The 16,461-nt window shown below is 38.7% G+C and overlaps 1 protein-coding gene and 1 long non-coding RNA gene across 3 annotated transcripts; both read right to left on the reverse strand.

Annotated features, from left to right (window-relative positions):
- Positions 1-1,846: 1,846 nt before the first annotated feature.
- On the reverse strand, positions 1,847-2,735 carry LOC111608982. The gene is made up of 3 exons (XR_002752950.1): positions 2,318-2,735; positions 2,111-2,187; positions 1,847-2,016 (listed from the first exon to the last, which is right to left on the reverse strand). It is a non-coding gene; the product is annotated as an uncharacterized LOC111608982 (long non-coding RNA).
- A 762-nt stretch (positions 2,736-3,497) lies between these two features.
- ccdc39 (coiled-coil domain containing 39) lies at positions 3,498-15,726 on the reverse strand. Of its 2 annotated transcripts, XM_005802378.3 has the most exons (20): positions 15,515-15,726; positions 13,691-13,810; positions 12,991-13,137; positions 12,751-12,909; positions 12,581-12,673; positions 11,628-11,756; positions 11,316-11,507; positions 11,129-11,232; positions 10,893-11,025; positions 10,430-10,624; positions 10,163-10,327; positions 9,934-10,071; positions 8,622-8,830; positions 7,625-7,742; positions 7,378-7,537; positions 7,186-7,292; positions 5,873-6,013; positions 4,904-5,083; positions 4,729-4,817; positions 3,498-3,894 (listed from the first exon to the last, which is right to left on the reverse strand). In XM_005802378.3, the coding sequence occupies exons 1-20, from the start codon at positions 15,638-15,640 to the stop codon at positions 3,729-3,731; spliced, it is 2,871 nt and encodes a 956-aa protein (XP_005802435.2). In that variant the 5' UTR covers positions 15,641-15,726; the 3' UTR covers positions 3,498-3,728. The 2 variants fall into 2 exon arrangements, with proteins under 2 accessions (XP_005802435.2, XP_023190650.1); XM_023334882.1 differs by lacking the exon at positions 5,873-6,013.
- Positions 15,727-16,461: the final 735 nt, after the last annotated feature.

Raw genomic sequence — 16,461 nt, forward strand, 5'->3', positions numbered from 1 at the left:
GAAATCGGTTATCGTCCCCACAACAATCCTGGATTCACAGTCGTAGGACTGAATTCTGACGCTGTGAAAATGAGTCAGCTGATGCCAAAGACCCTTGACCTTCTGGAGAGAGAAAAACGCTTTCTGGTCACTTACTACTAGACCGAGAGAGATTTTCAAAGCCAAGCGCACACACACACACACACGCCCACCCCCACACATGTTTGCGCAGCTATCTTTGTGGGGACTTTCCATTGACTTCCATTCATTTCTACAGCCTAAACCTTACCCTTACCCTTACCCTAACCCTAACCATTACATACCTAACCCTAACCCAAACTCAATTCACACCGTAGTCCTAAATCTGACCCCTGACCCAAAAACAGCGTTTCCCCTTGTGGGGACCAGGCTTCGGTCCCCACAAAGAGCAGTGTGTCCCCACAACGTAGTATATGCCAGGAAAATGGTCCCCACAAGGTATTAGAAACAAACGCACGCACACACAGAAAAAAGGTGGAGGGTTGTAAACACCTCAACAACTCTGCTTTATTGTGTGACGTCCTCACTTCATCTTCAACTCATACACACACAAGGTGGGACGTAGCAGTGTGTGCTATGAAGTAGCTCCACTTCATACAATGCAGTTTTGAACAGCGGAGAGACAAAAACAGAAGCAGACCTTGGTCAATGTCTAAAGCCAGAACTAGAAGACAATCATTTCTAAATACAAAAGCAGGAGTCGTGGAGCCACACAGCCTGACTCCTGGTGAACTCTTCTTACCCGGAACGTGAGGAGTCCCTGCCGCAACGGTCAAATGACGCCCACTGGGAGACACAAAGGGAAACTGACACCGACAATCTGGGACATTCATTTTTTATTGTTCGGTGTCGGCTGCTCCTTCTGTGTTCCCGAGAGCACCGCTTTTAAATCTATGAAATGTTTCACATTGTGACCACAAACTTCTGTGCATTTTACCGGAGTTGCATTCCACCATTTTGGAAACTGGAAAGCAAAGTGTGAATACTTTACAGTTTTTTTATTATTATTATTATTATTATTATTATTATTATTATTATTATTATTATTATTATTATTATTATTATTATTATTATTATTATTATTTTCAACAACAAAAAAAGTGAGCATTTGTCAACATTCCCATCTAATGTGAAACTCCTAAATAAAGTCCATAAAATAAAGTTCTCTGTGTTTGCTGCTCCATTTAAGTATAAATGCAGCTGTTCTAAAAATAAAATCTTAACACGTATTTTTGCCTATTTTAGTGCGAATATCTCTGTACATTTGAAATAAGATAAAACTAACTTACAAGCAACAGATAGGAGCTTGTTTTGGGTCAATAACTTCTTAATATTGATGAAAATGTATTAGGTCCACTGGCAGATAACTTCACTTATAACATTGGGAAAACGTCTTATTCTAAGTGAACCAGTGGAACTAGTACTGCTTTAAATATTCAACATTAAGGAATTATTTACTTAAAACAAGCTGTCCAAGTAAAAATCCAACTTGCACAATTGACTCTGAGAGGATGACTTCAAAGAAGCACCCCACACTTTTCAGATTTTTAATTAGAAGGAAAAAAAAAGAAGCAACTTGAAAATCATGTCTCATTTTCCTTCTACTCTACAGCCAGGCGCTGCTTTGTAACGTAGATCTGAGCTGAATGAGGAACTACGTGACACTTTACCAGCTCTCTATCAACAGTTCTGCTTTTGTTTTGCAAGATTCAGTTGGTGGTGTGACAAGAAAGTACAGAGTTAAACTTTTGTTTAATTTCCCGTCGTCAAGTTTACATCTAAAACATGACAGACTTACTTAATTATGAGTGAATAAATCTTAATAGGTGCATTAGATAGAATGATTCTTATTTTTACTTTTTTTTTTTTTTTTTTTGGTTAATGCCCATATGAAAACGAGCGAGCTCAGCTAAAGGAGCAGTTTCAGACTTTGGTGACGTTCTTCAGCGTCAGATGGAGATCAGCATGTGGTTGAAGTCCCTGCAGGAGTCCCTGAACCTGGAACACAGGATGCATGAGAGTTCTTGGATTTAAAAACCACACCTGATTGTAGGTGGGTTTTTATTTTTCATAAAGACAATTAATAGTTTACCATCTTTACGACTTGCTCGAGCATGGTTTTATTCAGCTCATGGTGGGATTCGATAGTCGCCTGGAAGAATACTAGCACTGCAACAGAAACACAACGAGCAGGTTTTAAGAGAAGGCTTCCTGCTTTGAAGAAGAAGAAGAATTACTTTATTCATCCCAGCAGGGAAATTATTTAATTGTGTTGGATTCATGATAAAATCACGCTCACCACTGTCTGCCGAGTTCGCAGAAGGAAGGACCGGTGCTGACCCAGTAGGAGCATCTGTCACAGCCAGGGTTGGAGAAAAGGACACTCAGAAGACATAGACATCCACTTCAGTTTGGTGAACTGCTATGTAACATCACATTTCCAATGACGTACACAGGTGTTGCTCACCTGCCTGTGCGGCGCCTGAGACCAAACAGCCGATAAGCAGGAGCAAAAGCGACATGCTGAGGTCTGAATCCAGTCAAAACGAAACGGATCCTTCTGGTCCTGCTAAGGGTCTGGCTACGATTTGGTCTATTCAAGGACGCTGCGCCTTTACAGCAGGGTGTGTCTCATGAGTAACAAAGAAGAACTTCCATGAAGCTTCATCACCACGAGTGCAACGTGTTTTACAGAATTATGTAGAGGAAATGAAAGTTCTATTTAACATAAGATCAACTTTTTTGAGCTTTACATGTTATGTCATGCCTTCATCAAAACAAAAACAAAAACCTGGACTGTTGCTTTGATTCTTTCATTCATGTTTGAGAAGTCCTTTGATCTCCCGTGGCAACCATTCAACTATGAAAAACACCTAGGTGGGCCTAGCTCCGCCTTCGAGATGAAGCTCCTCCTCAGAGCTCAAGTTTACAAGTTTCTTAGCTCCTGCCTCACAGAGCGGCCATCCCCCACTCAGCTCCTCAAACTAGCTAGCAGCAATTAGCAAACACCTGGTGGAACTGCGCATCTGCTGAGCTTATTGTACGAGCTACTTCTCAGTGCAGCGTTGAGATCAAACCAATCAGTGGTGGCGGGATTAGGGCTGCTTCAATTCTTAATCATGGAAGTGTGAGAATAACTTTAAGAGGTTCTTTCAATTTGTTTCCTACAAACGTTTGTTAAGCTACTCCAGCAGCTATGTCTATAGTTTGGTCTCAAATATCTCTAATAAGTTCACAAGAGAGCTCACTATGGTCCTGTGTGGCCACAGATTTCAGACAAGATCAACATTAGCCCCGCCCACCAGCTAACACTCTCTTGTGGAACCTATTAAAGATGTTTCAGATCTACAGACAAAGAGGCTGGAGTTAATCAAAAAAAGTTTGTAGTAAACGAACTGCGGTGAATAAATGATGTCACTGAAGTTATTTATGCACTTTCTAGCCTTTAGCACCTTAAAATAAAAACAACAAAAAAAGAGTCATCTTTTTACTTTTATTGGTGCGTCTTTGCGTTCAATAGATAATCACACCTCAGAAAACCACAAGAACAAAACTAAACTGGGCAAAACATATTACATATTTATGAACAATGCACAAAACTTCACATCTGCAAGGAATGAAAATCATTGTAAAAATCAACATTTTTGATTTTACAAAACCAAGAAATGAGCTGAATCTTAGCGAGAGGCCAGAAACGCAGCCAGCGACGGCTACTTCGTCTTTTTGCTGGAGCTGCTGTCACTGCTGCTCGGAGAGCTGGGACTTTTAGGAGAAGTGATAGTAGGATAGGCAGCACTCAGGTCCAGGTTCAGGTTTACCGTTTTTACCCAAGGCAAAGACTTTGAATGGCTGCTGCCAGCTGACGACGCAGAAGACCTGGGAAGCATCAGGAAGACACTGAGCTGTCAGAGCCACTCATCAAAGACATGAATATCAAAATGATTGAGAGCTTTAATCATTTATTTGAAGGGTGTTGGTTTTCTTTGCCATGGTGGGCAGACTTAAGATTGATAATACTGAAGTTTGATTTCTTGTGGGTTTAATATTTGGCTGTGCAGTAATAAGCAGAATCAGGGTATATACATGTTACAAAAAGTCAAATTTAAGACTGTTAATAGCCACATTGAATGGAATTCAAGACTGAAAAAAACGATGAAAATAGGAGCGGTTGTATTACAATCAAGGATAAGAAAAATTGTGACATTTTCTGGATCGGTTTGTAGATTTCTGCACTTACAACTCCCATAGTGCCGTGCTTAAAAGGTTCTTTTTTGCCAAGATCATATATGGATTGGCAACAAAAGTGAGCCAGTGGCGAAAAATAAAGGGGTTGTCCAGCCAACTGCTGATACATTTGCAGTTAAATGAGCTGTGATTAGACCAATGATCGACTATATAGCCAGAATTATTCCAGCTCATTTGGTCATGACTAGAACAACAGTGGGGCTTCTCTACAACTTGCTAAAGAACATTTTTCTTAAAATATGTGGGGGTGGGGAGGGTCTCAGATTGTGGATAAGAAATAATCTAAAATCTAACACTAACTTGTGTGCCTAATTCTTGTTTTTCAAATTCATGCTTGTTACATGACGTAAACTATTAAAAATGACAATTTTCCTAAATAGGGCAACAGTTCTCCCATCTGAAAGCAAACCTAACGTCTACTTATGTCAGACATTTGCAACACAAACCACAGATGTAAAGTGTGACCTGGAAGACAGGGAGCTTCGAGCAGAGCTCATCTTGAAACTACCCTGGCTGCTGAGTGTGGAGGTCGGAGGTGGAAACTGCAGATTGGTCTGAGAGAAACAGAAGAGAGGAGCAGTAAACTTTAACAGTCCCATCATACCAGATCCCTAAATAATGCAGAGCATATTATCTGCACCTTCTGAAAGCGTTCCTCCAGAACAGGTCTGAGATCAGGATCCTCCTCCATGGCCTTACTCAACATATTGTTGATGGATTTGTTGAACTGCTTTAACTCTTTCAGTTTGATGTCTTGCTCCTCAAGAGTTTCACTTCTGGTGCTTTGTGCTGAGCGAACCTCTCTGGTCAGTTTGGTGAACTAAAAAAAAAACAACAACAACAGTTGGACAAACACAAACAATAATATAGAATAAATTTGACTCATGAAAACATTTTAAAATCTAACCAAAAATTCTGCAAGATAATTTCAAGTTAAAGTTCAAATAAAGTTTGAATATGAAGTTGTGCTGGACTATTTATTTAGATACTTGTGAATACATATCCAACTCTTCTCTTATCTATTATCTCTTTGTATTCTGTAATTTATACTTAGATAGATAGATAGATAGATAGATAGATAGATAGATAGATAGATAGATAGATAGATAGATAGATAGATAGATAGATAGATAGATAGATAGATAGATAGATAGATAGATAGATAGATAGATAGATAGATAGATAGATAGATAGATAGATAGATAGATAGATAGATTAGATAGATAGATAGATAGATAGATAGATAGATAGATAGATAGATAGATAGATAGATAGATAGATAGATAGATAGATAGATAGATAGATAGATAGATAGATAGATAGATAGATAGATAGATAGATAGATAGATAGATAGATAGATAGATAGATAGATAGATAGATAGATAGATAGATAGATAGATAGATAGATAGATAGATAGATAGATAATCAATATGTTTGACACAGATTAGAGTAAAATTGTATCTTACCAAGGAGACTGATTAACTTTCAATAGATATTTTCTTTATAATGCAAAGTTGTTTTGGAAACCTGTATCTTATTGTGTTCCAACTGCCTGTACAGACTGATGTAAAACGTGTTTATCAAAGTGTCACAACTTCTTCTCCAACCTGATTCATGACTCTGCTAATTCTCTCCTGCGCAGAAGCTGCTTCTTTGTTCAGATTAGCAATAAGACCCTGTACGTGACGTGTCTTTTCCTTCTCCACCTTCTCTTCTAGCATGAGGCTCTCCCAGGTGCTGTTCATGTCCTGGAAATGGAGGCCGGTACAAAGACACACACATAAACACACCAGCGCACACACACACACACCCACACACACAAAAGGCACAAAGGCTTTCACCCAGACAGAGATTCACACCAGATGGGTGTGACACGAGTCCCAGAGCTCATGTCACACTAAGAACCTTTCATTAGTCACGATATTCTCAGCTGGATTTTGAAATATATTGACAATTATTTCCACATACAGGAAATGAGAACCACGTATAAGAATAACATGGATAACAGCACCTCTATTCCACAAGTTAGAATATACGGTACATCACAATGACTCTTTGTTTGTCAGATTAAAAGTGCCTTTTGAAGATAACAACCTCTGAGCAGCTATCAAACATACTTTTCATTAAACACACATTTCTGTTTTTTAAAAATAGGTTTGTTTCGGTCTCATGTAATATGAGATTTTAAATGTTGTGTTTTTATTAGCTGTAGCAGAAAATCATCACGATAAAGAGAAAGAGAGGTGCTAAAACATCAGTACTTGTCTAATTAGTTTGTATAACTAGATAAATGTGATGCATAAGCAACATTCGCAAACAGCAACGATGGACAAGTGGGGGGAAATTTCTGCTTCAGAAATCAATCTGGAAAACAGTATTATTGTGTTCAAGTTGTGCTAAAAGGAATTAGCCAATCAGCAAAGCTATTCAAGCCTAGAATAGCATCTCAACGCTAAACAGTCAGCGTCCACAGTTCAAACTTCTAAAATATATTTTTAAAAATAAGTCACACGAATGATCAGGGCTTCCTGAAACTCTTGAAAGTTGAATGGATTCCATCCTTCAATAAATGTCGTTATTGTTGAGCTCATATGTCTATTTATTCAATATTTTAGCAGCAAAAAGGCATTTTGAATTGAAAATAAAATGGTTTTTGATTAAAATGTGATTAATTAATTACAGACCTGCAATTAACTCCATTAAAAATTTGAATCACATCCTACCACTAATCAGGTTAATATAGAAGATTGTCTCGCTACCCAAACCCCCCTCCCCTTTTTTGTGATAAATTGCACATTGTAATAAGCAATATTTAGCTGTTGTTCAGTTTATGTTAACATTTTTGTTTACCAGTTTCTGACATGCACTTGCTTTTCGCCCAAACCCTACAGGGAAGCAGCCGACTTGTTTTTCACAGAACCTGAATTTCCTGACGGAGCTCTTGAATTTGCCGCTTCTTCAACTTCAGCGTTTCCTCGACGGTCTTCAGCCGTTCCTCCAGCTGCATCTTTTCCTGGTACTCTTCGCCTTAAACAAACATAATCAGTGTTGGTTTTGACCAAAGCATAAGGTTATTAAAGCAATCGCACTGCGTTTCCGTTTCCACACATACTGAATTTCTTCATTTCGCTGAGGCCGTTGCTGTAATCAGAGCAGCGACCCGAAAACAAGTGGATGGTGTTCTCCAGAGCCTTGGTTTCGAGCTCCATCTTCTGGATGTGCTCCTTCATATCTTCTGACTTCCGTCTGAGTTCCTCTTTGTCTAGCGTGGCCTGGTGGAGAAAACAGGCGGCACAATTCCAGACGTTTTTGGTGCGCAGGGAAGACAACAGGCTCCGTACGTGTGAAAGGCGTCTCACCTTAGTGATGTAGTAAATCTGGGACTTCTCGCCCTCAGAGCCCGCCAGCGAACTCTCCATGATCTCAAAGCGGTTCTTCACCATTTCGACTTTAGATAATTCTTCATTTAATTCCATGCTGGGACAGAATGAAAGGACAAATTAACCTAACATGTCATCTATGTAAACTTTTAATTTTAAAAAATGATTAAAATAACACATTAAAGCATCATTTTTATGTACTGCAGCAATGAGCGATATGGCCTTAAAATTTTACTGTTTTATTTTGTGGTATTGTTGTGATAAGGAAAATGATGACGATAAAAAAAAAACTATTTACTATTTATTCTTTAGGTAACTGCCTGGCACTGCATTTATAGCATTCAGCTTCTATGCGCCTCAAATCTGGAGAAAACTTCCAGAAAACTGCAAAACAGCCAAAACACTGAGTTCCTTTAAATCAAGAAACATGTTTAGTTACTTTTGACCCATATTAAATGTTACATTGACCAACATATTTGATGTTTATTGATGATTTTAATGATGGCGCTTGACAAAATGTAATGTTTGTAACTGATTTTCACAGTTGTTGATTATATGATGAATGTGTTTGTGATGTTTTTATGTTTTCAAGACTACGAACTGCCTTGTTGCTGAAATGTGCTATACAAATACACTCGATTGACTGAATTATTGATTAATAGGTCTCTTCCTCCCGCGCAATTGAAAATAGGAAAAACATTCCCATTTTTAAACAGGCTCCGTACTTCTTACTGGGCACTGTGACTGCATTTAATCATATTTTCAAATTGAATGATATTTATTGATGCTCTCGTGAACAATGGAGAAAATAGAAAAAGATAATAGCATTTTCGATCACACTGTCATTTTTGTTCTTTTTCAATAACTGAAATTTATCGCGACGACGTTAAAATCAAATTCTTATCGCTCTAGGACGTTTCTCCACGATAAATGATAAACGATACGATAAATGTATGCAGACCACGGGTTTTCTTACCTCAGTTTCTGCCTGTCCAGCTCGGTAAACTTGAGCTGATGTCTGAGCATTTCGGAGTAAACGTGAATCTCTTCCTCCCGCTCTTTCATGGCTTTCTCCAGCTCTAACTTTCTCATCTCCCATGACATCATGCTGTCCGCGTCTATATAGATGATATCCCTGACGCGCTTCACCTCTGTCTTCAAAAGGTTGTTGTTCACTAAGCCATCCTGATGGAAAATACACAAATAACTTGATATGTTTCATGATTATTTTCCCCCCCAATATCCACATTCTGCACTTTTTTTCCACTAAGACAAAGAAGCCAGTTTGCTGCAATCCTGTCGTTAGTTCAAAACAAAAACATCTCAAATAGTTTCTTTTATGATCTTACATGAGCAGATATAATGATCCTAGTAAAGTACAATTAATGTATGGATTGAATTCCATATGACTCAATATTTTCATGCTTTAACTCATCTAAGACATTTACAATGAACACATTGTGCTCACAGAAATCCACCCATTTTTATGCAGAAATGAATGAACACATACTTCACAAAAGTATTTAAACTTCCTTCAAGTTAAAACCACAAATTTTAATGCATCTTTTGAGATTTGGTGTGACAGAATAACACAAAGCAGAACATAATTGCAAAGTTGAAGAAATTGATAGTTTGACACATTTAATTCATTTTTAACAGAAGATGTTCAGCATAAAGTAGTTTCTCTAAATAGCTGTGCTTTCTTTTCATTTTAATTTAATAGTAAGTAGGAATCCAAGTATTCCTACTAAATTAATTCTTCTATTAAATTTTGTATTTGGTTAATAGAAGACGTTTTTGTTGAAAAAAAAATTCTCACTTTTGTTTCTTGGAATAAGCTTTCTAGATCAAATAAATTGAAAAGAAAAACTGACTTAAAAAGTTAAGAATCTACCCGCCTTTTATTAAGATAAAAGAAATTCCCTCTTTGTTTCTTTAAAATGTTGCTTGGCTTAATTTATTGCTGAGCAGATGAAAAAAAAAAGCACAACAAAATGATTTAGCATAAGTTAGAAAAACAATACGGCCAGTGAATACTTTCAACTTTGGGATTCTGGACCAAAATGTTTGGACACTGCTGGCGTAATTTAACTTCACACAGTAAAAAAAGGCAGGAAACAGCAAGAAGTAAGTAAGTAAGTAAGTAAGTAAGTAAGTAAGAAGACAGTTCTTCTTACTGTATTTGTTCAAGTCAGCCAAAAACTATTCCTGAGTTAATTTCCCCCGGCTCATTGTTCCCTCTTTAGATGCTTAACGTTTAACAGTATCTGGAACGGCACGCCACTCACCTGCTTCTTCAGTTTGAGCTTCTTCAACTCCTTTTCTTTGTTGACACAAAGCACCAACAGGCAGTCAACCTCCTCAGTCAGGTCTTTCTTCTGAGCCTCTAACTTCTCCATCTCTTTCTTCGCACAGCGGATATCGATCTGCCAGGGACACACTCGCCATATGTAAAATGTGATAACTCCACTGGAACTTCAAAGGGAAATCTGTGAGGAAGTGTTTTTTCAGACAGACCTCACATTCGTTGAGTGCGTTCTTGAGTATTTTGGTCGTCTCCTTCTTGTCTTCCAGATTGGCGGTCAGCTCTTTAACCTTCACCTCCAGCATCTCGCTTTCGTTGGTGTGGCTGGCACCTGACAGCTGAGCTACTTTCCTCTGAAGCATCAGTACCTTTGCCTCCTACCCAGCGCAGAGCAGAGAACGACATCGAAACACTGACTAGTGTAGAAAAAGCCAAACAGTTTGAGTGCATTTGTGCGTATGATTGTTTTTTCAACATGCCTGATTGTTGTTGATCATCTGCTGTCTGATGAGTGTGTTCTCCATCTTAGTGAGCTGGCTCAGCAAGTTGGTTATGGTGAACTTATTCTTGGACGCCAGGGCTATTAGATTCTTCTCCTTCACTTTGGCACTTTGGAAACTTTGTCTCTGGCGGAACAGCTCCTCCATGAGCTCCTGCTGCTGAGCTTCCAGCATCTGCAGGAGGGAAGGAAGGAAGGAATATTAGACTGACTGAGTGAATCATAAAGAACATCTTTTTCATACATAAAGATGAATGTAGACTAAAAAAACAAACACTTCAAATTAAAATATTATATGGATTAATTTGGTTTCAGGCGAAAATAAAGAAAAAGTCAATGAATATATCTGGACGCAGACAAGCTGAGAATAATTTTTTTTTTGTTTTCTTTTTTAAGAAAGAAGCAGATAAGAGGAGTAAGTGGTCGGCGTTCCGGTGGCACACCTTCATTTCCTGTTCTGTCTCCAGCAGGATCTGCTCCATGTGCGCAGCTCTCTCTTCCTCACTCAGAGCGCCCTCTGTCACAAGCCTCAGCTTCTCCTGCAGCGCAGCATGGTAGGCCTCACCCTCTAATAACCTAAACACACACATGCACACCCCCCCCACACACACACACTGCAGTAACATGCAGTAACAGGCGGGGTCTTAGATTCAGAGATGCCTCCTCATATCTCACTGACCTATGGTTGTTGATGTCGATGTCCATCTTCATCCTGGAGATTTGGGATGTAACAGACTTCATATCGCACCTGTTTTGATTCAGCGTGGTCTTGTAACTATCAAGCTGCAGGATAAACAAGTCTTTAAAAATTACAAATCATGAATGGCAAAAGCAAGGAGGAGCGGCGTGTGCTTTGAGAAACTGACCTCAACCTGCATCCTGGCCAGGTTTTCCTGGTGTTTCTTCAGGTCCTGCCGGAGGACGGCCTTCTGCATCCTCGCCGTGGCGATGTTCCTCTGCAGCTCTCTGTTGTTGCTCCTCTCCGTGTCCAGCTTGTGCTTCATTTCCGCAACGCAGGTGTTCTTTTCCCTGGTTTTCTGCCTGCCTTGAGCAATTTGCTGTAATGAAAAGAGAAGTTAAAAAAGAAGAAAAAAAAAAACAATAAGCTTTTTTTTTTTTGCAAAAGTCCCGTTGGATGTAGAAATACAGGTAAGTAAAGCCAGTTGTAGACATCTTACAAATGAGCATCGCTCCATGTCTGAGTCGAGTTGCTTTTTCTGCTTGATGGTGTTTTCACACAGGTGGAAGAGATGCTGGATCTCAGCGCGAGCTCGCTGTATGTCCTCTATGCTCTTATCCAACGCTAGCTGCATGGACAGAATGTTCAGAATTCAGAATAACAGAAAACTACAAAGAAGGCCTCCAACTTAGCAATGAAACTATTAATCGTTTTAATCACGATTAATCAATTACTGAAATGATCGTCAAATAACTTAGTAATTGATTAATCGTTAACTGCAATATGCAGGCTCAAAGAAAGGCCATTTGCTGAAAGAACACTACGAAAGTACAAAATCTTACAATGCCTTTCTGGTTTCTAGCACAATTTTCTCAGTACACTTGAAATAAGACAAGAGTAACTTACAAGTAACTTTTCAGCAAGATATAGGATATTTTTTAAGCAAATAATTCCTTAATATTGATGAAAAAGTACTAGCTCCACTGGTATTATTTTCCTTATAACATGGGAAAATGTCGTGTTATAAGTAAAACATAAGACATGTTATTTCTTGTTATGCTTCACTTAAAAATATATATTATTTTCTTGTTTAAAAAAGCAATTGAATCATTTGTTTATTTGCATCTTTTAGTGCATGTTGCATAATAAAAGCTAAGGTGGTTAAATGAAAATCTGCAGATTGACAAGTTGTTTTTTTTTAAAACTGGCACTTTTTTTTTTAAATTTGCCAATTTTTAAAAACGATTAATCAATACTCAATAGATTAATCGTTAGTTGTACCCCTACTCCGAATGCAGACTAATTTCCACTATGGAAAGAAAAAACAAAAAAAACCCACAAGGACCACAAAGTAAATGGAAAATTGAAATAAATGCCAGATCAATATTTGCCATACCAAACTAATACATTCAGTAACATGCGCAGTGTGATTACTATGTGTTCTTACATTACCTGGGTAGACCTAGTCTCTGTTAGCTCTTTGTCAAGTGCTTTGCGCTTCTCTTTGACCTCCAGAGTCTTCTTCTCTATAGTCAGAGTGAGCGACTAAATGAGACACACAGATGGATATTAGCTGAGGAGGCACAAGGATGACGCCAAAGCTGCAAGTGTTACTTAGCAACCTTGATCTTATGCTCGTCCATTTGGGTGTATTTCATGATGACCATTAAGTCTTCGTCCTTTTTAGCCGCCTCCGCTAAGAGGTTCTCCATGGTCTGTTGGTCCAGGTCCATCTGAAGCCGCAGCTCCTCCAGATTCTGCGTTGCCTTCAGCTGGCTTTTCTGAAGACACAGAAAGAAGAATCAGAGGCAGGTTTCACCGCTATATTGGTTTCTCTTCTTCAAGTCATGCTGTGTTCAGACCTCTATCCTGTCCATCTTCTCATATGAAGACTTGATCTCTCTTTCGGCCTGAGCTGTCAGCTGACAATAGCGGCTCCGCTCTCTCTCTGCCAGGGTCTTCAGATGCTTTGTCACCTCAAGCTCTTTTTCGTTTGCCTTTATCAGAGCCTGTACGCAGTCAAACAGACAATGTGATAGCATAACTCGGCTCTATATCTAAAACTATGTACAGACACTGAGCCACAGTCAGACAGTGACACTGTTTCTGTTTTCTTATATTTTCCACAACTTTTGGCTCTGATATTCAGTGTCATCATGTATATCCAGCATAATTCTGTTTCAGGATTTTCCTGATTGTAAATCGACTTGCAACTTCTGTGCAATCAGTGGTGTCAGCTACGGGAGGCTACGTCCTACTAGTAGGATGGCTGGTCTCTATTTCAGTTTAATCAGAATAGAAATAACAACAGGTAGGAACTCACGAAGACTAAAAGCTGAATCTGTATGCTTACTTATGTGCACGGTTATGTAACTGGGTCAATGCATGAATTCATTTTAAAGTGAAATTGTACAGAATATGTTTCACAACACAGGTGGAAACGTTTCCATTGTTTATACTGTTTTAAATCACAATAACCTGACACTTTAACATTGGCGTGTACTTTCAAAAGCCAGTGTATGCGGCACATTTAGAACATAAGGTTAGCTCCAACACACTCACCTCAGTGTTAACCAGCTGTAGCGTACACCTCTGGAGGTTTTCACTCATAAGCTGCTGTCGATCTCTAATTCCCTTAATTTCATTGTCCTCTTGCAGAACCTGCATCTCAGCTTTATAAATCTGTTGGCGACAAAGCCATAGAATTCAGAAACTGAAACTACAACCCCAGTGTCAAAGAGATGGACATGGTCAACGACAATAAACAGGTAGGCTGTAGACTTCAGTTGATGCTCAATTGGTATAGGGTCCAAATAGTGACAGAAAAATACATGCCATACCATTACACCACCAGCAGCATACCGAACTGTTGATACAAGGATTAAAGGATACAGTTTTGCCATGTTGAAACTCAAACTTAATCATTCTTGCTGAATAAAATACTTAAGTTCAGCCTGTTTTACTTTAGTGTCTATTGGAACCAGAAAAATAAGCTTTTCACCACCATCTCCTCATCTTACCACCAGTGTAACCGGATCCATTCTGCGTTGTGCTGGTTTTAAGTTATCAGGCCATGACACGGTTTGTCTTTAAAAAGATGATTTCTCTATTTTTTGAATACTGGATAGATCTAATATGTTGTTTGAATTTCTCTTTAAAGGCTGAAAAGCGAGGTTTCTGATTTGAGAATTTAGACTTTATGTATATATTTGGCGACTAATAAAATTAGATTGATCATATAAAAAAATCGTTTTATTAGTGGGATATTTGTTTCTGTTATTACATTTACATGAAGACGTTTTAATTACAATCTTTGTTTACACAGTAACGGTACACATCGAAAACGCGTAATGCTCTCGCCACGCCACTAGTTGGCGCTAGGTTCTTTGAAACTAAGTGCGCATGTGTTTAAAAAAAAGAAGTTCTACTTGAAAGCACGTCGATTCGAGTTTCTCCTATCAGGTACCGTTCCCCACAGATACTGGGGGAAAACACGCACTATGTGCGTCTGGTTAGAGCGCAGTTGGAAAAAAGTGGGATAACTTTGCTGAAACATGTTGTTTGAGCTTTCACGGTGTCCGTAGTTCTCTAGACAAGAGCGCGTGCTTGTTAGGAGCGTGTGTTTGGCCACCTGGGCGGTGCGGAGCGGAGCGGTGAAGAGACGCCGAGGGAACCGTATCTGATGGGGAAACACGAATTGTAGTAACACCAGCATTGCCAGTAGTTTCTTCTTCTGTGGATTGTGGGAAGCAGCTATGTTTTGCGTCATGCTATGCATGTGGTAGGGATTCCCTGACAGAAAAGATCCATTTACTCTGTTTACAAGACACCGGTACGTTTCAGAAACATCGCACTCTGGAACCCGTTTTCAATCTGTGCCGTTGTCAGAGGAAACATTCGGAACTCTTCCGTTTTCACCCGAAGTTGTTGTCGTGTAATCAGGGCCTCGGTGTCCGTTACACTCTGCGTTTCGGCCGTTGTAACCGATAAATATAACGGATGAATGTTTCAAACAGCTGCCCCTGTGTATTGCTATGGCAGGCCCCAATTAGTTAATGCTCCATTTAAGTAACAAAAGACAAGAAAATGCCTGAGAAACAACTTCCTAAAATGAACAAAATATCCTTCAAATTAAACGAGAAAGAAAAATGCATTTAATGTTTACTTCTACTTCTCAAATAACTGATAAATGTTTCAAACAGCTCTCAAACGTTTGGTGCTTTTAAACGCTGTAAGGTTTCACGCTGAAGATCTGTTTTGACTTTTAATGCTCGCCACCGGACAGATACCCATACTTAGCTTAAGCTTATTATACATTTGAGTAAAACGTACGCTGCGCGTGCAAAGGTAGCTCGAGGGAGTTTTAACTGTCCGTGACTGCCTTACCTCCTCCATTAGAGCTTTGTTGGCATCGTTCAGTTCAGGAAGAACAAAGCTATAATCCCAGCCAATTTCATATAATATTTTGTCAAACTCAGGGTCACTAAACTTATCAAAATCACGGCTAGCCATTGTTTCTGTCCTGCTTGACAGCGAGGTCTTCCGAAACGTCCTGAAACAGGGACGCAGTTTTTGTCCTTTACACTGTTAGCAGTCGCCCTTGGCAACCGAACGCGCTTACATCACCACAAGAGGGCTGCGCGCGACAAGAAACGATTGTCTTGCTGCGTTTCCTCCGGTGATTAAAAAGAGCCACAATGTAATGTTTTAACACATAATACAATTTGCACTTCAATTTGTTACTAATTGTTTAAAAATAAATACTTGCATTAGATTATATTGATGAGGGAAAAGTGACGTGAACTACAATTAAATAATACAATTCTCAAGTCTGGTCTGTAAATGTTAACCGTAACTGAAAGTGGTAGATTTTATAACAAGTCAAATTATGTTATTAAAACCGAAAATATAATGGCTAAATAACCGAGAGAAATTGCTTATTTCTTGGGTCTTCAAAAAGAAATACAACAAAAAGGGGACACAATCACCTAAATGCATCCTTTACAAGTCAACAATAAAAATACACCTTTTTGGTAAATGCATAAACAGATTTTTTTTAAAGTGGCATGACTACCCCTCCGTTAAAAATTAAAGTAGGAAACTTAAATTATTAAATATGTTCCAAAAATTGCAACAATAATCACAAATGACCACGTGTCCCATAATTAAAAATGAAAACAACACACTGTTTGTAAATAGGAAACGTATTTTAACAAATCCATATAAAATTGCATTATTAGTTTTATTATTGTGTGCAGCAACACATGATGCACTGCAGCACAGATATAACTAAACAATAAAATCTGGGATTAATTTGATTTGCACATAATAAC

The sequence above is a fragment of the Xiphophorus maculatus genome, chromosome 6 (assembly GCF_002775205.1).
Source record: "Xiphophorus maculatus strain JP 163 A chromosome 6, X_maculatus-5.0-male, whole genome shotgun sequence".
Taxonomy (NCBI): domain Eukaryota; kingdom Metazoa; phylum Chordata; class Actinopteri; order Cyprinodontiformes; family Poeciliidae; genus Xiphophorus; species Xiphophorus maculatus.